Raw genomic sequence first — 24,051 nt, 5'->3', positions numbered from 1 at the left:
AATTATCATAGTGCAAATCAGGAGGAACATCTGAGGGCTGAACGTCGATGAAAGGCCTGACCCCACCAAGATCGACCCGAGAGCGAGACCGCGACCCGGCTGGGCTCCACGACCCCGATCCAGATCCAAAGCTATTCTTTGCTCGTTTCAAAGAGCTTACGCGGACGCCTTGTGCCCACAAATAGAAGCAACGCCAACCATGCGCCAGGTGGGAAGTGCACAATACCACCAATTGTGCAAAAAAAAGCGTGATCATGAAATATCAACCGTTCCCATCACCAACTGAGAGCCTTACCAAAAAATTCGAAGCAGTTTCCAATCCACAACCAAAACCCTAGATAAAAATAAATCTTGGCAAATTATGTGATAGTTGGGTGGGGGATCTTGTCCACGCCCAGAAGTCCTGTGTCACTTCATAAATCCTCAGCTGAAAAGAAGTATTGGCGGATGAAAACCGACTCATTTCCCAAGACATTGGTATCCAGCCCCGTCTCCATCACCCAGAAGTCGCAACAAATAATTGAATCAACCAAGCCACAGCAAAACCCACCGCCCAAGCCTCCCGAGCATTGTACTCCAAGAATTCAGTTGAAGTTGTCTCACCCTTGCAATGTCAGGTGTTGGTATCATACCAGTACTGTGCGGTATGATACAGTAATCAGTCATGTCTCAGGACGTCGCATGCCAAAGGAATGTATCCGGGTAACTCCTCCGCGCTGAATTCAAATCACGTGACTACAACATGCTCAGTTGGAAACACGGTCGCCGGGGTTAGGTTATGCTTTAATGAAACCACGGGAACACCCGCGCTTTAGATTTGACTCTAGAGAGACTGTATTACACGGTACTAATACTTATCTCGAGCCCCGCCCCCACCTCGAACGTTTCAGAGATTCCTGGCTCCTGCACCCTCCCGGAATAACTCCCAGCAAAGGCTTATAACTCCATTACTCATAGAAAAATACCCCCGAACAATGCCCACAACTCGACGGTCACGGGCAACCAAACCGGTCCGATACTCCGTCGATCCATACCAAGACCTAGACAGCGATGCCGAGGCGCGGCCGACACACAATCACCACGAAGAGGGCGAAAACAGTGAATACCAAGTCTTAGAAAAGCCAGGATCCTCCAGCCGGCAGGGTCCACCTAAGATTCCCGGACAAGGTGAATCTGCATCCGACGCTAATTCTGACAGCTTTGAAGACGAGGAGGAGGAGGAGGAGGAGGATGATGATGACGATGATGACGACGCTTATGGCTCTGGAGGAGAGACCCCACGGGCGCGAGGGAACCCACAAGGAAGGAGAAGAGGACGAGGAAGGACACCTAAACAATCCTCTGGCCGCAGAGCTGACGCCACATTAATAAGCCCTGCAAGTGCCCGAGTCCACCGCCGACACGAATTCCATGCTCCTAGGACTTCGAGGAAGCGCCGGCAGAGAGCCGCTAGTGAGGACACGATCAATTCCAACGCAGAGGAGGCAGAATATTTTGCTTTAAAGCTGCCGAATCCGAGTGTCAAACTTACCTATCGTCCGCGGATCCACCAGGCAACCGGAAAGCGGGAGAGGCTATTCACTACGTATGGAATGAATACCCATGCGCTGGTAATTGCCACCGGTGTTCGAGACCGCTCTTTGGGGGTCCCAGCGGTGCCGGAGGAAGATAGCTTTGAACCAGATCCTTTCTGGCAGGAAGGGCAGGATGAATTGGTTGATTTGAGTGATGGGATGCAGAGGGTTGAGAGAATGGAGTATTGTGATGCAAACTCGGTAGATGGGACAGGGGTTACTGCAGAGATGCATATGCCATCTAAAAGCGAGGAGCCAATCAAGTGTATTATTGGTCCCGGAGCCGAGCGAAAGATTTTGACATTCCAAAGGTTTGGGATATTTAACCTGAAGGAATCTGGAGAACATAAAAACGGATACATATTAAACGCTGGAGGACACGTCACAAGTATGGAATGGGCGCCCAATAGGCCAAAAGGTATAGAGAAGAGTTGTTTTTCGGGCCATTTCGCGGCGGCTAATGTTTTATTAGGTGTTCAGTATCTCGCAATATCTACCAAAAAATCCGGTCCCGATAGATCAAAGTTCCCAGAACCGAGACCGATCACAAAGTCCATATATGTCCCTGAACCCTCACCCTCATGCATACAGATCTGGCGCTTCCCCACTTCCGAGGATGTAAAGCCCAGCGATCCTCCGTCCATAGCATTGGCCCTATGTCACGAGTGGGGCTATGCACAGCACCTCTCGTGGTGCCCGATAAAGAAAACACCAAAAGATGAAAAGGAACTAGGTTTACTCGGGGCCGTGTTCCGGGACGGAAAATTGAGAATAATGAGGATTTTTCTACCAGATGATGATACTGATGGCGATTGCATCTTCTGTGGGTTATCCCCCCGCCCCGATCCAATTTCGCGAGTGATTACTGATGACTATGAGTTATTCAAAAGTGAAGATAGTAGAACCAGCGTTTGAATTATCGATAAAAGACTCCATGTGCTCTTCTATAGCCTGGTTATCTGACCACGAGATCGTGGCTGGTACCGCAACCGGGGAAATTGCAGTATGGGATCTACGCTACAAATTCGACGGGGGTAACAACAACCCTACTCGCTTGTTCTTATACCCGAAGGACGGTAAGCTAACGTACCTTAAAATAGAGTTCATACCCACCCAGCTCTTCCCCCTCCACCACAGTTACATAACTCAGCTGGCAACCTGCTACCCCTCCTTCCCACACTACATTCTATCTGCCTCAATGGACGGCTACTGCCGCCTAACCTCCCTCTTGGACCCTTTTGCGGACACAATCGTCAACAACCGCTCCCGTATCGCCCCTCAGTCGATCACCTGGGTCGACGCTCTCCAGGCTGCCGTCTCCAGCGAAGAAGGAGCATGGATAAAGTACTATCCGCTCCGCCGCTTCTACTCCTCAACCATGCTCGCCCGACACGGTGGTGTTGGCAGCTCCGTCGCTTCCTCCAGAATGCACACGTTTGTGCTGAGTGGGGGCACCGAGGGAGAGGCTATCTTTTCGAACCCGGCACGGAGAATGTTCCATGCGAAGATCAAGAATTACCAGCAGACTTGGTTTCAGTTAGAGTTTGCGCAGAGTACGGGGATGTTTAGGATTAATGAGGGGTTTAAGCTCGAGATGAAGGAGCCGTTCAGTGCTATGGTTCACTCGACGGTAGGTTATTTCCTGGGAGGAGGGGAGTGGAATTGACTAGTGGAATTGACTGGCTGATTGTGGAACTGACAGGTTTATCCGGAGCAATCCGCTATTGCTTCTGTCTGTTGGAACTCCAATGATAATTGTGGAGGATGGGCTACTGCGGGGGCTGCATGTGGGTTGGTAAGAGTTGAGGATGTCACGATATATACTGAGTAACCGAATCTGGTGATGCGAGAGGCTAAGTTGTGGCCTCAGTGACACATCACACCACGGCTTATTGATCAGACTCACGGAAGATGAGGTCCTGTTATCTTATGAATCGCACCCAGGAAAGCCATCGCCAATACCCACAACAGCAGCTTCAGCCAATCTATCTACATTATCTCCCAAGCCTCTTGGTCCCGTACAATGTTTGCCAAATCACAATTCATGATTCGTGACCCTCGCCTAAGATCTCTGTTATCTAATCAGATCAGCTGTGACTAGTAGTTTCTAACAGAAGCCCTAATCAACCAGCGACCCCGCCAAACCCTCAAACGCACACACAACCACACACACACAACCCCATCCCAACCTAGGAAAAAACAAACTTTCCACCAGCAGACCCACGAATTTCCAACACCCAAAAACTCACGAACTTCACCCCCCTCCATCAATCCCAATCTCCCACAACTAATCCACCAAGCAGCAAGTCAAAATGGCAAAAAGAGGGTAAATCCTTCCCCTACTTCCACAATCTACAGCTTCTCTGGAAAGCTAATGAGATGAATAAAGCCGTGGAGGTGCCGCCGGTAACAAGCTCAAGATGACCCTCGGTCTCCCCGTCGGCGCGGTGATGAACTGCTGCGACAACAGCGGCGCCCGCAACTTGTACATCATCTCCGTCAAGGGAATCGGTGCTCGTCTTAATCGTCTCCCGGCTGCCGGCGTTGGCGACATGGTCATGGCCACTGTCAAGAAGGGAAAGCCCGAATTGCGCAAGAAGGTTATGCCAGCCGTTGTTGTGCGCCAGAGCAAGCCATGGAGGAGGGCTGATGGGGTTTACCTATATTTTGAGGATAATGCTGGGGTGGTATGTGCATCCCACAGGGAAACCGATGTTAGTGGAAGAATAGAAGAATTAACGATGGTGGGGGATTAGATCGTCAATCCTAAGGGCGAAATGAAGGGATCTGCTATTACTGGCCCTGTCGGTAAAGAGGCGGCGGACTTGTGGCCCGTGAGTTACCCGTATTTTCCTCCTTCGTACTATATACTAATTCTGTTCCCCCTAGCGTATTGCTTCAAATTCTGGTGTTGTCATGTAAACAAAAAAAACAAAAAAACAATTGGTATTTCTAAAGCAAAAATAAAAGGTTGTTCGGTTCCTCTGGGTTTCCTATTCGTCATTATCTCTCTCTTGTTTTCTTTTTCTTATTTCTCCACAACTGGTTTCTCCCGGAGTCCACTAGGCTTTTTACGCGATTGAGGGACGGGTTGTGACGCTTGGGAAATAAACGGAGCTTTGTCCCCATGAAATTGGTTCGGATGATGAGGTGCCGGTTGAGGATTGAACTCCAGTCGGCCGTATGTTTTTTGTTGGAGGGAAGCGGGAATGAACGCAAAACACTTTCCGCACCGCAAGAGGAGGTCATCTTCAGGGCATCTGCATCCTTCACGCCCATAACTCATCCCTAACACGCGCCATGCTCAGATAGCTCCCTAGTTAAATCCCAAGCTCGATTACATATCATATCACCCATCAACTTAACTTATAGTATTCCCCTTCGTCCGTTATCCGAGGTGTGCCCCGGGACCCGTACGAGTAGTTCCGCTTCGGCCTAGATCCAGCTCGTTGGTGTGAACGGAGCCCTTTCCAGTGTGCGGTACCGTACCGGCACTCTGCTGAATTAGCGAATTCCTTCCCCCTTTTTAAAATTCCGCTCGTAACAAGTCTGCATAACCTAACACAGGTACTCGAGTACAATACCGGTAAATCATACCACGGATTTAACAAAGGAAATGCCGGTACTGGTGCTGTAGCAGGATTCACCCACAGATGTCAAAATACTGTTAACCGAGTTTTTACCCGTGATTGATTTTTAACCCACACCTCCCTTATGCCACGTGATCCGGACCCTGACAAGCTACAAGTAGACTACTCTACATGCAAGTCAAGACAAAACTCCTTGCAACAGCGGCTAGACGGGGGGGTTCGCTCAAGTTGGCAGTTAACTGGGGGAACCAACGGTGGCGATAGGGAGGAGGTAAATTAATTTAGTGAGAGCGCACCACACAATAGACCATAGCATCAATACTCTCAATGCACTGATCCGAAAAGACCTTCTCCTTCTTCTTAGACCACTTGTTCCGTCCTACCCCATCCTCAAACCTCCATTTTTTCCCTTCTCCCTCACTTCCCCCCTTTCCATCTACATGCCCGAAACCCGGCATCTCCTACAAAAATGACGATAAAAAACCTCCTAATAATAATCCACCTAGACCTACTCCTCCCACTAGCCGTGTTCCTAAACCTGTACCTATACTTCTACCCCGTCTTCCACTTCTGCGCCTTCACGCCTCAACCGGATGGGGGTGCAGCACCCTTCCGCCTGCTAGCGTTGGCAGACCCACAACTGGAGGGCGACTCGACACTGCTAAAGTACAGAGCTGGCCAGCCGACAGAAGCAACAGCACCGACAACAGGCACATCCTCCTTATGGGACTACGTGCACCCTACCGACATCGGCCTCACCATCCGCGGACTGGGCAAGGTGCTGGACCTCTGGGGAAACGATCTCTACCTCCGCCATATATTCCGCAGCACCAGGCAGATGCTAGCGCCTACGCACACGATAGTATTGGGTGATCTGCTGGGCTCGCAGTGGATCAGTGATGAGGAGTTCAAGATCCGCGGGGAGAGGTTCTGGAGGATCTTTGGTGGGGAGGAAGGGAAGGTTACGAGTGAGGATGTGCAGAGGTACGCGGGGGATATCGCCGCGGATGAGGAGGCCAGGGCGGTTTGGCGGAAGAAGGTGATTATAGTTCCTGGGAATCACGATATCGGATACGCCGGGGATATGGATTGGAATCGGATCACGCGTTTCGAGGAGATGTTTGGGGTTGCCAATTATATTGTTAAGTTTATGCCCAACACGTCCAGTTCTGTCAGTGCTAGCAATATCGCCGGTGAAGCAGCTCAGGGAGAGGAATCACAGAAAATCCCCCCAACCCTCCGCCTAGTAATCCTAAACTCCCTCCCGCTAGACTCCCCAATCTTCGACCCCACGATACAAGACGCCTCTTATGCACTCATCGACCAATCGCTAGAGTCCAAATCCCCCTCTCTCCGCCAGTCCTCCCTCCTCCTCACCCACCTCCCCCTGCACAAGCCCGCAGGCCTCTGCGCCGACGCGCCGCTAATAACACACTACCCAGCCCACCACGGCGGCGGAATAAAAGAGCAGAACCACCTCTCGGAAGCCGTCAGCGAGCTACTCCTCGACCAGATATTCGGCGTGCCCGCCGGCGATGACGAGGACGACAACGACAAAGCGAAGAAGGAACCCGGCATGATACTCACGGGACACGACCACGTCGGCTGCGACGTGCGCCACACCTGGGTCGGCGGGGAAACGGGCTGGAACCGAAGCTCGTGGGAGGAATGGCAGCACGGGGAAACAGCAAGGGCCGAAGCCACCGAGACTGCGAAGAGCGGGACCCGCGAAGACGGACTGCAGGGCGTACGGGAAGTCACTGTGCGAAGCATGATGGGTGAGTTTGGCGGGAACGCCGGGTTGGTGTCTGCTTGGTTTGACCATGAAAGTGATTGTATGCCACCCCCCCCCATCCATTTCAATACACTAGTTATTTATCCGCCGGACTAATTTTTCCGGGGGGATGTGTGTGAAAGCTTGGAAATTCGAATACCAAACTTGCAAACTTGGAATTCAGCATGTATGGTGGACCGTGCATATCATTGATGTTATTGTCGCCATCACTGGTGCCATTCTGTTCATGGCGTATAAGAGGGATGAATTCAGGAATGCGGAGGCGGCGGCTAGGGTGCAGGAGGTGATTGACAGTTGTAAGAAGGATGAGTAAGGCGGGTAGGTTGGGGGTGGGGGTGGGGGTGGGGGTGGGGGAAGAAAGGGCTAAAAGTATGATGAGTTTTTCTGTTTTGTCCCTTTTGTTGGGATGCTTGCTTGCTTGCTTGCTTGAGGGGAATAAGTATGTGCACTACGGTATTCCATAGATGATGGAAGATTATTTTTAAAAGATAGAATAGGTAGGGTATCGGTATTAAAGGTCATCAGGAGAGCAAATGCAAAACGTACATCAACACTTCCGGATGGAATTAAAGCTAAGAGTTAAAAAAGTCTAGTAAAGTATCATACCCGCGATACTCTCTCCCACAAACTACATGGGCGCCCAGCGAACCACCACAACCGCAAGTGCCGTAGGCACCAATTCGAGTGGGTCATGATGATCCAACCAGTAAAGAGAGATCACTCCTCTTCCTCCTCATATTCCTCCTCTTCCTCCCCATTCTCCTCCCCATTCTCCTCCCTCTCCCCATCCCCCTCCCCATCCTCCCCGACCTCCTCCTCCCCCCCAGCAACCTCGACCAAAAACCCCTCATCCCCGACAACCCTCCAAGCCAGCACCCCACTATCCCTAACCCCCAAACTCGCAACGGTACAGATCCCCTTATCCTGCCCCTCCACCTCCGCCCACCCGCCGCCGACACCGGCCGCCGGTAGCGCGAGCACGATCTCGTCCGCAGAACCGGGAATATTGAGGCCGGAATCGAAGGCTTCCAGGTTCGCGGCGTTGATGGTGAGGTGAGTGTAGATCTGGGACTTCAGTTGCGAGAGGGGGTCCGCTGCTTGGGCGTAGAGGAGGATCGTTGTTCGGTGGGATTTTAGGAGGAGGGTGTAGGTTTTGGGAGTCGGGGCGGTCTGGTTTTTGGATGTTGTGGTTAGTGGGCGAGAAAGGTTGTGCGGGAAGGGGGGGGGGGGAAGGGGGAGGGAGGGCACTTCGATCGTTGTCATTTTTTTTTTTTGGTGGTAGGTTAAATTATCTTGAAGGAAAGGGTGAAATCTTGGAAACACTCGTCGATTGTCAAGTATTGTTTTTGCCGCCGTGTCGTATGGTAGCGGTGGTGGTGGTAATAGTAGAAATCTCTTCGGACAGGAAAGAAAACGTGTGGAAAGGTAACACTCAAAGGTGGGGTTGGGCTATCCACCCCTGCCAAGACTTGGGCAAGCCCCCAGATTCCTGCACACTACCGATAACTGCCCCCCCCCCTCTCCCCCGCGACGGTACTGGTACGATACCAGCACTCACGACTCACAACGATAACACAATATCCAACTTAATCACAGGATAGTTCAAACTAGGGGCCTGTTCGGCACTTACCAGTAAAAAAATATATTGCAATATTTTTGAGAATGGCATATTTCCTAGTAATCAAAGCAAGTCCCAAAGCAAAAATTAATAGCGTAGCGAAGTACTGTACGGTACACCACCGGTAGTAGATGCTCCTATACTCATCCTATGCGAAGGGAAAAGCATCACGAGGCCTACAGGTTGAGGAGTAAGGAAAGTAAAGGTATTGCGAAATATTGTGGAAAAAATGTTATGTAGAAAATACGCTGCTTTCAAAAATATCGCATTATATTTTATGATATTAGCACTGTACAGTACTTTACAATGCAAACCGAACAGGCCCTGAGTTTAAAATCGAATTAAGCTTCCCAAAGCCTCCAATTGAAGGGAAAATACCCTCTCTTAGTTTCTTAAAAATATTATGACAACTCAACGCCACCCCCCGGAATCTAAGGTAAACATGCACATAACTTCTCCCACAGGTACTGTACCGGCGTGATGGTGCTGACGGGACCCGCTTGAAAAAGGACGAAAGAAAGGAAAAGAAAGTGCATGACCGATATAAAGTGAAACGGAATGAGGTAGACAAGGAAGAGGAAAAAAAGAATAATCCACACTGATTATGAAAGAAAAAAGAAAAGTACATCCTAGGAGAAGCATTCATTCATACGATAGAAGCCCGCAAAGAATCGTCGGTCTCCCATCTCTACACTCTTTCCTCGAATGTGTGGTATATATAAGCTTCACCCTCACTTTCATCTGGTGACGGCATTAAGACCTCCACTTCAATGAACTTTCCAACTACTAGAAGAGAAGAGAATGAAAACAAAACAGGCAATTCACCCAAATTACGCCAAACATCACAAAAAAGAAACTCTCGCATGTTAAACAACCAAGCGTCTAGCGCCAATTCTGCTTTCCAGGAAATGCCATACTCTCCCTCTCATTTCCTTCCCTGATTTGACCCAATAGCATCGCGTTCTTAGTGCTGATTCGAAGGCTCCCACCGCTTGGCCCATTAATAGTCATTCTCCTTGCTCCAGTCTTGATGCCGTTGCTCTTAGGACTCAGCACCGTCGTTATACTTCCATTCTCCTTATCACCTCGGGGCATTCTGCGTGCATGCCCAATCTTGAACAACCCATTATCAGGGCTCAACTGGCTCGAGCTAGATGGGCTCCGCCGCTTGCCTGCTGGCCTACTGACGGTGGACGACACGATTGATTTCCGCATGGCGCTTTTGGATGGACGAGCGTGGGATCTCCAGGGCTTTGCCTCGTCTGATGAACTGAGATCACTTAAAACATCAGCGTCCGTCTTTGCTCTGTTGATAACCTGGTCGGTATCGAATGACCTTAATGGGGAGTCTGAGGGTAATGGGATCTCCGCAGGTGGAACCACCGCCAAGGATTCCCTGTTTTTCGACAAGAAACCTACTGCTAAACGGTTGTTCCTCGGTCTGATGGGTGGTTGCATGATTCCGGGTACTTCCTCTGTGGAAAAACTTGTTGCTGAGAATGATGGTTCATTCTCAAGGGGTGCTACTAGGATGGATGACGAGTCCTCGTAGAGAATTGAAGGCTCCTCCAATCTCTTTCTTCTCGGTTCTTCTAAAGTGAACGACGAATCCTCAGTCTCATCCTGCCATCTCACACGCTTCTTCTTACCAAACTTGACGGCCTTTTTCGGGGTTTTGACCTTGATTGGCCGAGGGGAATATCGCACGGGCGAGGCGGAATGGATAACCCCGAGTTGGGGGAGTTGAGATGGCTTCGCCGGGGAAGCCATACTCAGGCTTACTCTGGGGAACTTCTTCTTCCGCGGCGAAGTAGGCTTATATACGTCGTAAGACTCGCCCGAAGCCAGCTCTCCGCTCGGCTTGATAACGTGAGAAGCGGCATCAGATGCACCTTGTTGAACCTCAAATAGGGATCTCTTAGCCATCTCCAGTGCCTCCTCCTCCGTTACATTTGACTCGAGGATACGAGTTATCGTGCCAACAGTCTCGAAGTGAGCCTTCGAAAGGGTATGGACCATTGACGAGAGATCCACATCAGCTTCAGCCATCGCATGCAAGATATCTCTCTCAGCAGTCATCCTTAGAAGGTTGGCCTCGCAGGTCAATGTAGCGATATCGGTCTCTGTAACTCCACCACAGGCTTGCAGACTCCGCAGACCCGCTTGTAGAGCAGAATCGATGACTTTCTCCCAGTTAGGCCTAGCAAGTTTTTGCTGGAGATGCTGACGGTTTCCGCGCAGATCAAGTATGACCTTTTGTGCCTCAGCACGCATCTTCAATACGCAAGCTGGGGGATCCTCAGTTTGATAACTATCGAAGGCCTGGTCAAAGGCAGCTATCCAGGCAGTCACCACCGATGTTCGCCTTTCCACCATCCTGAGGTTCTTGAGGTCATTAACCCTTTCGCGTCTCATTCCCCCAGACTGTTCGAAAGCCACCCTCAGCCTCTTCGTTCCATCCTTGATTGAGCTCTCTTTGGCAGAGCCCTGTCGAACAATCTTTTCCATCGCCTCCTTGGTAGAATCGCCCAACCGCTTCTTGAGCTCCTCCACCTCGTTTCGGAGATCGTAGATCGCTTTCACATACTGGCTGACATGCCTGTTGACGTTCATTGTATTTCTGGAAATCTTGGTTTTGATATTCTTCGCCCGATCTGCGTATTTAAGGGTGTTATGGGTCTCCTCGTAGTGCTGACTGGAGGGACTGACGCAAACAATCATGACCGTTTTGCAATTTCCTCCCAACGAGAACTTAAGTAATCGAGTGAGTTTGGAGTCTCGGTAAGGGATATGGTTCGATTTGTGAGGATCGCAGAGAGCGTTGATGCAATTTCCCAGGGCTATTTGTAAAATCAGCACAGGCAAAGCACAAGTAAGCCAAGTTGCATATACTTACCAAGTAGGGACCGATTAATATTGGCACCTTCAAGTAACCGGTCTCCTCGATTTTTGGTGACAGATGCACGCTCGCTCCCGGCAAGATCAATAATCGACAACGTCGCCATTAGATGGCTCTCCGAGAGGCCAGCAGTCTTAGGCTTCTGCAGAACGTTAATCTGTAAAACGGCGTGGGAACGAGACGAGGTAGCGTTTGCTTCTGTCGGCGACATTGTACGATTCTGGTTGCCCATCAAAATCATATTCATCACTTGCTGGACGTTCTTCGGCTGATGTGTTGATAGTCCTGAAACGGAGATATTCTGGCTCGAGTCCTCCCGAAGCTGCAATCCCATCTTGCTCCCACCTGGGACCAAAAGATCTCGAATAGTCTCATTGTAGATTTCGAGATACGAAAGCGTCAATTCGATTTCTTTCTCGTCTGCCAATAACCCGATTCTCTCGAATAGCTCTGCGCAGGTAAGGAAAATTATCCCAGGGCGTTGTGGGGTTCCACTTGAAGTGAACAATCAAATTAGCACGAAGGAAAGGAAAGCCGAAGAGCGGGGGACCTTCAAACCTGATAGTGTGTGTCTTTCCGCATCCAGTAGCTCCATAAGCAAACACCGTAGCATTGTATCCGTCCAATACACTGTCCAGGAGCGACTTTGTTGTAGCTTCGTAAACGTCCTCCTGAGTAGCATTCTCATCGAAAACCCTATCAAAGCCAAATCGCATATCCTTGACTCTCTTTCCTTGCGGAACAATCGTCTTCTGATATCGTGCAACAGGATTTCCTTCCGGGGGATCGAATACTCTAACAACCGAGTGAGATTAGCCTGGATGGGAGCAGAAAGTGAGGGGTAAGGGGGCCAGCATACAGGACACGATCATCTATAACTTTGACTACACTTCGAATACCTTTCCCTGAAAGCTTTGGAGGAGGCGCTGCAATAAGAGAGCCATCGCCAAAAAATGATGGTGAATCTTCAATTCGTGTCCTGAAACATTCAGTTAGACGAGAAACCTTTCTTTCACCCAGGTACCGGCAAAGGGTAAACAAACACTTGAGCGGCTTCTCGAATGCTAAACGGACGCACCCGGACTAGAATAAAAAAATGGATTGGTTAGCCAAGTTCTAGATAAAGAAATGGGATTATAGGAATATCAAACCTACCTGTCACCGAAATCGAAGATTTTTCAAACATTTTGTCGTTCAAAGGAGATTAGAAGGAATAAAAGAATGACAAAATCGAATTGTGGTTCCCTCTACTTTTCAAACCACACAAACAACTTGATCAATAGTTGGTTGAAGGGTCTGGTTGTTTATTTTTTTCGTCGTCAATCGGTGTATGTTTTTTTGGGAGGGGGGGAAGGATTGACGGAGGAATATCATAAATGATCGGAAAGTAGGGGAGCGAGAGAACTTGAAGGTTTTGACTCTCTGAAAAGTCAGGCTTGCTGTTTGTTTGGGGTAGCCAAGGCGCGTGGGAAAACCTTCCACCCTGCGTTGCTACAGCAACCTCAAGCCCCGAAGGCTGAAGCGAGCATCACTCGCCAATGTCCCTATTGCAACGACGTGTCTCCTTTCCTGACCCTGCGAGAAAACCAAATTGGTGTTAGGGAAAGGATCGCACATGCTGGATTGCCCTGTACGAGTACAATCCCCCCCATGTCCTGCTAGCGGCGGCTTCTTCCGGTCTTGACCGATCTTCTAAATCCAGCTTATGGTAAGGGCCAGATCACGGTAAATCACTCACTTTAAATTGCTCAACTCACAACAAACAAGACTTGATGCAACCAACCTTACGGCCTGCAACAATCAAGGGAGATAATTGTCACGATCGATATCACGGTCGCAATCCACCTTAAAACTTTCAATTATCAACATCGCGAAGAATTCCGCTAGGCGGCCCTATCCGCACCTCCACCCCCGAAACCACATATCATAACCAACCGGCTACTCGAGTATGATATTTACAGAAAAATAATGACCCCCACACTACCAGAAAAAAAAAGTCCAAAACGTCAACAAAACTATGATATAAATTTATAGAACTGTGAACAGAGTTCAGCAACCGGGATTCTCGCGTGGTCACCCACCGTAATACTAACTAGTCGGTGCGTCGCTTGTTTACCGTAGAGATGTGGCCGAACGCATTGGAAATTTTTCCGATGGACCCAGAAACAAACCAAATTATCCAATTCTGGGTAAGTTAAGCGAGGATCACAACCTGTTTCCGCATCGCGAGATTCTACTCGAGTAGGGTGGCGGGAATTGGAAAGTCTTTGCAGTCTGATTGGTCGGGATTTGGTTGTGGTGCCTACTCTCTGCGCCGGTACAGCTAGTACCGGGATCTCGGGGCGCTTGAACGGACTCTATTGTGGATCGCGGTTTTGCAGCAATGGCCCTTTGAGGGCCAAGAAGAGTAAGGGATATAAGTATCGGTTGTCCAGGCCAGCCCATCAAGAAGAGATGATGAAAAAGAGAAAAACAAAAAAAGTTAAGGACAAAAAAAGCCAACTCCCGCTCAAAATAAAGAGAAGACATGAGTGATTTACAAGGAGAAAAGGACAAGGTTTAGTAAGGGTAAAAGTTGAATGGGAAAACGGTCCTTGGCATGAATGCTCTGGGAAAGAAGGAAAAAATAAAAATAAGAAAACACATACAAAGAAGAGTGGTATAATAGACAAGAAAACGCCCAAGTCCCAATATCCAGCCAACCACTTTTATACCCCCAGCCCTGCTTCGATACCGGCTATTCCCAACCAAGGAAAGAACATGCTATGATATGATTTTGTGCTATGATTTAAGAACAGTAGAAGGAACGCTAGAAAGGCAAGAGAAAAAGTAGAAAGCACCGCTTATTCATCTCGGTAGAACTTCCGGAAGATAAGGTGAAGAAGCAAGTTTACATTAAACTTGATCATACCATCGCACACCACCAGAAACTGGTTGTTATGGAATTGCTTCTAAAGGGGCGTTAGTTTCTCATATGACATATGCTGGTGTTTTTGAAGTAATATACCTGTAATAGATCGTCCAACAAGACATCTGCACTGGCCCCAGGAATCATCATACTGCCGTTGCTGGCTTCGATGTGGAAAACCCCAATTACTTCAGAAGAGATAGTGAAGCCAATTTTATCCCACTTCCTCTCTGGAAAGCCTGCCAAACTCACCAACACGCCTTTATCTGCCAACCCTCTTGCATTATATTTGAATGATCCAAATTCGGGCACCCGGCCGGATTTCTGAAGTTCTCGCATATGGAAGTACTGCCGAGTAAAAGGCAGGACAACCTTCTTCTTCCCTTTCTTGGTCTGGAGAGTAACCATCGCCTGTTCGATGTAGTCATTGTAACTCTGAAGTTGGCCCTCTAGGTAGGTGGCCTTCTCGTTCAGATGTGCAAGCGTTAATTTGACACCTTCAACTTCTCTGGCTCGCTGGACTCGGCGTCTGTGCTTTGTTCGGATATCGAGCGCAATGGCATTTAAAAGGTCCTGGTACTGGTTCTTACGGGTGATTTTTCCAGTTGATTCTAATCGGATTATGCATTCCAGGGCAGTCCTCTTGAGCTCTCCGTATGTCATACTGTGGGTGATGTTAGCGCTATACTGGGGTCGGGGGGGAAGAAAACTTACGAATTGATGTCGCAGAGGGTTGTCGCGTCTGCATAGGCATTCTTCTTCTTTCCGGTTTGCACTCGCTCTTCCTCCAAGAGGATCTCCCACCGTTCTTCGTCCTCAACCGTGATGGGCTTTACGAGAATTTCCATAAGATTTGAGCCGGTTTGTACGCGGATGATGTAAAGAATGCAACGTTTGGTCTCAACGAATAGTGCATTAACCTCACTATCCGGGTCTTCGATCTTCTGGAAGTGAGGGTCAAGATGGAGCCCAATTTCGGTATTCCCAACATTCTTCAATTCAGCTTCTGAAGTCTTCACACTCCCAAGCTCGCTGATAATAACTCTCATCTGATCTTCCTTGCTAGGTGCAATGGATTCGATGTCCTGAGCGATCAAACGATGGATTGTGAAGATGTCGGACATCTTGATATAAAGTGTAGGTTTCTCTTTGCTGGTAAGATCTTCAAACTCGTCCATGTCGAAACGCGTCTTCAAATCAGGAACGCTAACGATTGTCCTGAAAATGCTCTTCATCCGGCTAACCGCCTCGGGGATATGGTGATTGAGAGGCTGCAGGAAGAGATTGGCTTGTGCGAAGAGACGGCCACTGGAAATTTGATTCAAGAGCTTCCCAAGTTCCGCAAGGTTTTTCTTCTGCATTGGAGTTGGGGTTTTCTCGACAACACCATAGGTCTCGGGAGCCACCACCGCAGGGCCCCAATACTTTAGGTAAATGAAATTCTCAACAATTTGCAGAATTGCTTCTTCGTCTTCACCGGGGAACCGCTCCATGAGCGCTCTAACAGATTGTTGGGCGATATATCGTATGCCATACGGCATGAGATTGAGATTGTCTTCGAGAGAGCTTATAAAGTCGTAAGCAAGGTTCCTCAAAGCAGAGAGGTGAGCAACGAAGGTCTCTCGGGTTTCTTGGTCCTTGATTGCTATATCGCGGCCAACATTTGGATCACGTTTGGATCTTCGACCGGTTCGAAGTTCCTCGTTGTTGATGGACGATAAGTAAATTTGCTGAGGATCACATTCGAGGTCAAGTTCCTCATTCTCGATGAATTCTTCCCTAACCAGGGTGCCAAGGACGTGTCTCATGAATTTTCTGTCCCTGGGTGATCGAATGTAATTCATAGCTAGTTTCATCCAAAAGAAGTTGACTCTTAGGTATTCCTCCGGACGACTGCAGTTGTCCACTTCCTCATTGATGCTCTTCGCGATCAGCTTTAGTAGGTAATACTCCTCGCGTCTCTTCTGAGCGTATCCGAAGATCCCCATCACTAGGTTTTCAATTTTCTTTATCTCCTGATCAGGGGTATTTTGCTCTCGAACTCGTTTGAATAATCTAGCGAGGTATAGTGGTTGAGTCTGAAGGGCGAAAAACATTTGTTGGTAACGCTCAAGCCTCTTACGAGAGTTGTTGTTGAGGGCCTTGAGGTCGAAGGGGTCGGAGCTAGCTATTGCTGTATTGCTGAGTAGATTTCCAACATGGCCGGTAAATCGCTTCTGGTGCCTAATGATCTCGTCCAGGGTGATCTTGTTCTTTACAAGCAAGGCAATTTTGATGTCAAGCTGACTAACATAGGCTTCGGCCAGCTCATTGGCTCGGACGTGCTGAACGACGTTCTTTCGAAGCGTTTCAAATTCGATTTCTTCATCAAAATCGAAATCACTATCGTTGAGAAGGTGGACAAAGTTCTTCACGGTTCCGACTGGTGGATTCTTACCGCCCACTAGAGAAGCGTAAGTACGAGTGTATGTATTATTAGGATAGCAAAAGGTACTTACTTAGTGATTTATAGGCCTCCCCTTGTTGCTTTGCTCGAACAAAGCTCTGAATCTTCACAACCTTTTCCATATTCTCTTTAAAGTGCTTTAGTTTCCCGAAAAATGCTTTCCTCTGTAAACAGCCTCGTGCCAGAGCCTGAAGCTCAATAATGGCATCCTCTTCGTCTTGAACTGCTAGAATCATATCGTCCACATAGCTTCTGACCAGAGCACCCCGGATTGCAGCTTGCGTTTCAATAATCGAATCTATTTCGGAAAATAGTCCACTCAGGAATCGCCCTTGTCGTTGGCGGAATAGAGATCCGCGAGCGTATGCTTGGATATTAGTGATACCGTCAACCTCGCTATCGAGGGCATCTAGGATATCGGAAACGGCCCAGCGCTGGAGGGTACCCCGAGCTCTTGATTGTAAATCAACCACCCTTCCGGCTTGGGCATCTAGCTCGTCTAGTATGGCGTCAATGGCGCTCCTGGCCAGGGCACCTCGGATATGGGCTTGAAGTTCTACCACCTCCTCACTGACCTCCTCGAGACGCTCTAGATTCTGCCGATATTCCGCTCTGACGAGGTTTGCTCGTCCGATAGCCTGTAGTCTGGTCCACAATTCCACGTTGGCCTCAACGGCTGCCTTGTCTGAGCTGAAGTTCTGACGAACAATATGGCCTCTAATGGCTCCCTGAAGGTATGGGAGAACATCGTCCTCGGCTTGGAGGGTTCCTTGGTCTCTCTCCATCGTTTTCCTGATTAGGGTACCCCGAGCGGCGGCCTGTAGTGCAGAAATTGTGGTCTCTACTTCCTTCAATGCTGCGAGGTCTTGCTGGATGGCTTTCCTTACAAGCATGCCTCGGGCACCGGCCATCATTCTGGTGAGGGAATCTTCGGCTTTCACTAAATTTTTAGCGTCTTTTGAAATTATTTTCCGCAACAATTTCCCTCGGATAGCCCCTTGCAATTCTGTAACTTCTTTCTTAGCATCATTCAAGTCGCTAAGTAGGCGGCCCTTCTTCCTCCGCGCCAACGCTCCACGGATTGCAGATTGCACGTCGGTGATTCTTTGTTCGCTTTCGAAAACATTGTCCATCTTGGCAGCGAGACTCATCCGTAACAAAGCACCCCTGGCTCTTGCTTGGAGAGCCACGATATAGTCCTCATTCTCATATACATCACCCATTTGAGCACCAAGTTTCGCTCTTAAGAGCATACCTCTTGCCGCGGCTTGTAATTCTATAACCCCAACCACTGCTAGTTCCAGCTCCATCATCTGTTTCCTGAACTTCTCCCTTAGCTTCCTTCCTCGGTATCGGGCCTGAAGTCGTGTGATCAATCTCTCATGGCTCGTAAAGTGCCGTAACTGGCTTAATATAGCTTGTCGAATGAGATAACCTCTGGTATGTGCCTGAACATCCTTGGCCCATCTAGCCATGTCTGCCTTATATCCAAATGCGATACGGGCAAACATTCCTCTGATAAGAGCCTGTAATTCGGTGAGAGAATCCTCCGAGTCCCAAAGGAGTTCCATATGGTGGCCCAACCTGTTGCGAACCAAAAACCCTCTGCATATCCTTTGAAGCTCGGTTATGTTTGGTTCCAGCTCTTTCAGTTCCCTTTCGATCCTATCCTCCTCTGATTCGATCGGTTCTGGCTCTGGTTCTATATCGACGAAATGCTTGTTTACGCCTCGGAAAGAGGGCAGACTGACTCCAGCCATATCAAGACCTCGCCGGGTATTTTGAATTTCGGCTTCCGTGAATTCAAGTTTCCCAACAAGATTACCAATAGAATTATCTGTAAGACCGAGGCGAATGAGGAGGTAAGAGAGTGCATGTAGGCAGTAGATTACTTTGGGAATATTCTTTTTGTTGTAAAGATCGGTGAGTTCGAATATAAAGATCTATGCTACTGTTAGCCGATTATCCTAAGCGTAGCCGATCAAGGGCAATACTTCTGGAAGCTCGACTCTCTTGAGGAATTTGAAGAAGCGGTCTATGTTGTCCGAATGGCGAAATTGTAGCTTTTTCGCTTCAAATATTCTGGGCACTAGCTCAGGCGCAAATACCCGTACTAACTTCGCGAGGGTCACACCATCCCTTAGCGCTTCTTCCAGCTCGACAACCGGGGGGATTGGTTCGCCAATGCAGTTTTCTAACCATCTGTTCAAAAACCAAGTGAGCTGGGGACGGATATTAAATTTTATATGGAGCTTACTCTTTGGCTTCGCCGATATGACACAAATACTCATAAGCTTGGATATACTGCCGTCGCTTGTCCATCCAATTCATTCTTTCCCAGCTGGTCAAGTTGTCGGTATTTGCTCTCTGCAGTCGCTTCCGACCATACATCCCCGCTACATCCTGTCCAGCATCGATGGCAAATTCCTCATTGGCACCTTCATTCTTTATTCGGGATAAGGTACGGAAATGAGAGACACTGCTATTACGCAGTGAATCGATATCACTTTCCTTGAGTGAGGTGGTGCCGGAAATTACGGATTGTCGGAAGGACGAATTATAAGGCGTCGGTGTTGGTAAAGGTCGTTGCATTGATCTTGGTGAGCCTGTGGCATTGCTTTGCGGTGATCCGGAGACACTGGGCGGGGGATGGCTATTACCGCGAGTGTGGTGTGACCCCAAAGGAGAGTAGTTTTTTCCGGTGGAGGGTCTTGGAGGTGTCGTAGGAATAGAGTTTGCGGTGTATGAGGAAACAGTGGGTGACATATTGGCACCAAGAGACATTGTATGTTTGTGTTTGGTAGAGCCCTCCCGGGCCTCGATTGAGCCAAACCGGGAGGAGCTTGATGTTGAGCTAATAGTTGTTGAACGGGAAGAGGGAAAAGAGAAGGCGGTCGACGTCACAGAGGCGGTTGATGCGTTCGATGGCTGTCGTCTGTGTGGTGACAGGTTTGCGTAGAGAGACATTGCGAAAAGAATGGATAACACAAAATAATAACTTGCAATGGAGGTATGAGGTATAGACGATAAAGAGAGGAATATGAGGGGGAGGGGGACAGAGAACGAGGTGGCGATGATAATGGCGGGAGGAAGATGGCGTAGTTTGGGGCTCTGTATGGTAGGTATTAGGGGAGGCCGATAAAGGTCTGGGCAGTAAACAAATAATAAATGTGGCCAGTGCGCATCCAAGCACAAACACGCGGAGAAGGGACTTACGATGCCTCCGCGCAGAAAGGAGACCGACCAACTCCCCAACTCAAGACGGGAGTGAGTGCTGAGGAGGATTGGACGGGAAATAGAGAACCATAAAGGCTTTCAGTTAAGTCAGGTACGGTACTCGAGCACCGTATGAAGGGGGGGGAAGAGGGAAAATCCTGTAGAGTGCAATTGACAAGAGAGCGTCGAGTTGTCTTATGATGCAAGCCGACGCTTCAAATGCAAGTTTTATGCAGGTCAGTTGCTGGAGACAATGTGAAGTGTTGTGTCTGGATGGGTCTTGGTAAACAATCTTCCTTATTAGGTGTAGTGTTGGTTGCAAGTGTGAACCAGGTCGAGCTGAGCTACCAACCAAATTCTGAAGGGGGCAGCAGGGCTCGCTAGGACCAGCTACTCGTACTCGAATGGAAACCACTGATCTCGGCGGTATGTTACTGTAGCACAAAGCTCGTAGGTTATCAGTAGTATAACCTTTCAAAAACGATTATCTTTATCAGATGAACAAATGAAGTCTAACCTTCCCTATCCCACGCAGTCCAGAATTGCCCCACCAACAACCCTGATGGAGCCATCAATCTCCCTCACCCCCCCCCGCTAACAAATTTCTCTCTTTTCCTTTCTTCCCGAAATTTCCCCTAACCCTAACTTGAGTCTCTTTCTGTCTCTCTTTTTTCTCCCTTTCTTCCTTTTCTCCCTTCCTTCTCTTGGACTGGTACGGGTATACCAGTATCCCTTGCTCAATCAACTTCCTCTCCTCTCTCGCCTTTGATTGATCGCAAGTAATCGCCTTCCTCTAATCTGCCAACCACTCCTTATAATTCCTTTAAAATGTCCTCGACGGCAGCAAACATTGGGACCCTTGACTTCTCAACCGCTCTGAGCGTCTTAGAGAAGGAATATCGGAGAGATGGCTTAGATGTCCATTCTCTCCTTGATTCCTCCAAACGTGGGGGCTTGACGTAGGTTTCATGTTTCCTCTTGTCTCATTCTACAGGGTGATTTTTCTCTGATTCGATGTCTTTTTGTGGGGTTAGATACAACGATTTTCTCATCCTTCCGGGTTATATTGGATTTCCGGCGTCCGATGTGACCCTCGATTCGAAAATCACTAAGCGGGTTTCGCTCAAGCTTCCATTGGTTTCTTCTCCAATGGACACTGTAACTGAGGAACAGATGGCTATTTTCATGGCGCTTCTCGGTGGTGTCGGTGTTATTCACCACAATTGCACTGCTGAGGACCAAGCGGAGATGGTGAGAAAGGTCAAAAAATACGAGAACGGGTTTATCTTGGATCCCGTTGTTATGAGTCCCAAGAACACTGTCGGAGATGTTAGAGCGGTCAAAGAAAAGCAAGGATTTGCTGGAATTCCAATCACTGGTAACGAGCCGAAATTCCTTTGTCAGTTGTTTTCCGACAGGCTTTGTGTGATGATTGAAAAATCTATTATAACTTTCGTTCAACCGTATCGACGTACATCTCGTGTGGAGAACTGAAATTATCTGATGCTGGCCGTACAATATTTTTGTTTCACCTATTAGGTTTTGACATGCAGGAATTATCGCTAATTGGTAGGTCTACTTTAGAGGACGGTCATCTCCACTCAAAGCTTATCGGTATCGTCACCATGCGTGACATTCAATTCCATAGGGACAACTCTACGGCTCTTTCGGAGGTCATGACCACCGAGCTACTTACCGCTCCGGAAGGGATTAACTTGTCCGAAGCCAACGAAATCCTTCGCTCTTCGAAGAAGGGAAAGCTCCCAATCGTTGACCAGGCTGGTAATCTCACCGCACTCCTCTCCCGCTCTGATCTGATGAAGAACCTTCACTTTCCTCTCGCTTCCAAGCGCCCTTATAGCAAGCAATTGCTGTGCGCTGCGGCCATAGGTACCCGGGAGGATGACAAGGCTAGACTGAAAAAGCTTGTCGAGGCTGGCTTGGACATTGTAATCTTGGATAGCTCCCAAGGTAACAGCATGTATCAAGTTTCTATGATCAAGTGGATCAAGCAGGAGTTCCCCGGCATTGACGTCATTGCTGGAAACGTTGTCACCAGAGAACAGGCTGCAAACTTGATTGCCGCCGGCGCCGACGGTCTTCGTATTGGTATGGGATCTGGGTCAGCCTGCATCACTCAGGAGGTCATGGCAGTTGGGCGCCCCCAGGCAGCTGCTGTTCACAGCATTTGTGAGTTTGCCAGCCGTTTTGGTGTCCCTTGCATCGCAGACGGAGGCATTCAGAACGTTGGTCATATAGTGAAAGGTCTAGCTCTTGGCGCTAGTACTGTTATGATGGGCGGTCTCTTGGCTGGAACGACTGAGTCACCTGGCAAGTACTTCTTGAGTGCTGAGGGTAAGCTTGTTAAAGCCTACCGTGGAATGGGTAGTATTGATGCAATGGAGAGCATGAAGACCGGGGATAATGCTGCCACTGGAAGATATTTCTCTGAGGGTGACAAGATCCGTGTTGCTCAAGGTGTAAGGTAAGTCGTATAGTTTCTCTATCAATAATGCCAGATCACCGCTGAACTGAATTTAGTGGCTCTGTTTTAGACCGTGGCTCGGTAACGAAGTTTGTCCCATACCTTCAGGCTGGCCTTCAGCATTCTTTCCAAGATATTGGGGTTCAGAGTATTTCTGAGCTTCAACAGGGCGTCAATTACGGTATTGTCCGTTTCGAAATCAGAACTGTCTCCGCTCAAGCAGAAGGAAATGTTCATGGGTTACACGATTTCAACAAGAAACTGTACTCCTAGGCTGTGTTTATCATTGCTTCTCCATAATCACTTCATTTGGGTTTTACGGTGTATGTCGGGTTGGGATCAAAAGTTCAGTATTTTTTTTTGTTTAGGATGGATGAATAGAAGTGTTATTCTCAAAACTTGCGCAAAAGAAGTGCCAGTGAGCCCTTGAAGACTGTTTTTTTGCCACGATGAGAATTAATTGTACATAAGAGCATCCAATCCCATATAACTGCGCATGTTAAACCTCATGCGTTCTCTAGTCGCTCTAGCAACACTGAACCCCATCGAGTAATAATGTGTTCCCAGTAGGCCGGCCTATAGGCCGTAGGCCGGCCCAAGTCAGGCCACTCCGACCAACACCCTAGGCGAATATACCGGCAGGCTAAATTCCATTAGCCTGGGGAAGCCTATTAGGCCTGGTATGGGCTTAACTTGCTGGCCTATTCACGAAAAATCGGGGGTCTTGATAACTTTATGGAAAATAGTAGCCGTAGTGGCAGCCCGAATAACCTGCCATGAAAATACAAATGTATGATGGCCAGTATACCTACCCTTGAGTAAAGAGGTAATCTCCATTTTTGGACTAGTAAACTTGGATCCTGGGCCAGGAGTGAAAGTTATAGCGAAGAATAAAAATGGATTCGTATGCCCAGTGGGCAGCCGGGCCTACACCGGGGCAGTACATATATGCCGGGCTTTTTACTATAGACTAGGGCGGGCTACGATAGCACCTATAGGCTAGGCCAGGCCGGCCTATCCTATAGCCAGTACTAAGCCTATGGCCTATAGCTGGGCTCTGCCCGGCCCGGTTCAGGTACGGTATGATACCTTGAGGCCTGCAGGCTCCGGCCGAGATGGATCCTCGGGAATTTCGGCAGGCTAGGCCCGGCCTTCGTTCGGCCTAGCCGACCCGGCCGACCAGTATCACAGTGTCTTAACCTGATGGCAAGTGCTTTCAGTGACAACTTGGCTCTGAGCACGATTGAACTTATTCGTACCTATGGTATTTCTTGCGCTTTAACTGCTCGAGGAAAATTTTCATGGTTGTCGGAAGCGTACTGTACCTGAGCCCACTGGAGTTTGCCCATTTAAAGTGAGTCGACCGATTCTACTATCGCTCTTCCCCGTTGGTCTTTTTAAACAACAAAGGATTACGGCAGCGATTCAGACAATATTGACTTAGGCAAGGCAAAGATGTAAAGATAAAATTTCAATATCCGAACTGGAGAAGTATTCTCGCAAAGAACAACAATAGGTAA

The 24,051-nt window shown here is 48.6% G+C and overlaps 6 protein-coding genes; 4 read left to right on the top strand and 2 right to left on the bottom strand.

The window, feature by feature from the left end:
* Positions 1 to 790: 790 nt before the first annotated feature.
* Positions 791 to 3,405, top strand: GSTUM_00007212001 (uncharacterized protein; the record flags this gene model as incomplete). XM_002839268.2 has 6 exons in its annotated part: positions 791 to 1,992; positions 2,047 to 2,307; positions 2,368 to 2,397; positions 2,465 to 2,608; positions 2,675 to 3,204; positions 3,289 to 3,405. Exons 1-6 carry the CDS (start codon positions 975 to 977, stop codon positions 3,403 to 3,405), a joined length of 2,100 nt encoding a protein of 699 aa, XP_002839314.1. The 5' UTR covers positions 791 to 974.
* Positions 3,406 to 3,776: 371 nt separating this feature from the next.
* Positions 3,777 to 4,707, top strand: GSTUM_00007211001 (60S ribosomal protein L23). XM_002839267.2 has 4 exons: positions 3,777 to 3,900; positions 3,964 to 4,261; positions 4,331 to 4,408; positions 4,464 to 4,707. Exons 1-4 carry the CDS (start codon positions 3,887 to 3,889, stop codon positions 4,494 to 4,496), a joined length of 423 nt encoding a protein of 140 aa, XP_002839313.1. The 5' UTR covers positions 3,777 to 3,886; the 3' UTR covers positions 4,497 to 4,707.
* Positions 4,708 to 5,633: 926 nt separating this feature from the next.
* Positions 5,634 to 7,454, top strand: GSTUM_00007209001 (uncharacterized protein; the record flags this gene model as incomplete). XM_002839266.2 has 2 exons in its annotated part: positions 5,634 to 6,999; positions 7,082 to 7,454. 2 exons carry the CDS (start codon positions 5,634 to 5,636, stop codon positions 7,270 to 7,272), a joined length of 1,557 nt encoding a protein of 518 aa, XP_002839312.1. The 3' UTR covers positions 7,273 to 7,454.
* A 38-nt stretch (positions 7,455 to 7,492) lies between these two features.
* Positions 7,493 to 12,662, bottom strand: GSTUM_00007208001 (uncharacterized protein; the record flags this gene model as incomplete). XM_002839265.2 has 7 exons in its annotated part: positions 7,493 to 8,129; positions 8,208 to 11,417; positions 11,474 to 11,970; positions 12,035 to 12,271; positions 12,336 to 12,455; positions 12,520 to 12,559; positions 12,632 to 12,662. The coding sequence occupies 6 exons, from the start codon at positions 12,660 to 12,662 to the stop codon at positions 9,460 to 9,462; spliced, it is 2,883 nt and encodes a 960-aa protein (XP_002839311.1). The 3' UTR covers positions 7,493 to 8,129; positions 8,208 to 9,459.
* A 1,657-nt stretch (positions 12,663 to 14,319) lies between these two features.
* Positions 14,320 to 19,614, bottom strand: GSTUM_00007207001 (uncharacterized protein; the record flags this gene model as incomplete). Its single annotated transcript, XM_002839264.1, has 9 exons — positions 14,320 to 14,427; positions 14,484 to 15,048; positions 15,099 to 16,827; positions 16,883 to 16,994; positions 17,076 to 17,455; positions 17,636 to 17,963; positions 18,045 to 18,773; positions 18,825 to 19,032; positions 19,088 to 19,614. 9 exons carry the CDS (start codon positions 19,612 to 19,614, stop codon positions 14,320 to 14,322), a joined length of 4,686 nt encoding a protein of 1,561 aa, XP_002839310.1.
* Positions 19,615 to 20,656: 1,042 nt separating this feature from the next.
* Positions 20,657 to 22,929, top strand: GSTUM_00007206001 (uncharacterized protein). XM_002839263.2 has 4 exons: positions 20,657 to 21,005; positions 21,081 to 21,424; positions 21,631 to 22,531; positions 22,588 to 22,929. The coding sequence occupies exons 1-4, from the start codon at positions 20,875 to 20,877 to the stop codon at positions 22,802 to 22,804; spliced, it is 1,593 nt and encodes a 530-aa protein (XP_002839309.1). The 5' UTR covers positions 20,657 to 20,874; the 3' UTR covers positions 22,805 to 22,929.
* The last annotated feature ends 1,122 nt before the right edge of the window (positions 22,930 to 24,051 follow it).

Source organism: Tuber melanosporum (genome assembly GCF_000151645.1).
Source record: "Tuber melanosporum whole genome shotgun sequence assembly, scaffold_33, strain Mel28".
NCBI classification, from domain to species: Eukaryota; Fungi; Ascomycota; class Pezizomycetes; order Pezizales; family Tuberaceae; genus Tuber; species Tuber melanosporum.
The sequence above is the reverse complement of the archived record's forward strand: the minus strand, read 5'-3'. Positions and strand labels throughout refer to the sequence as shown.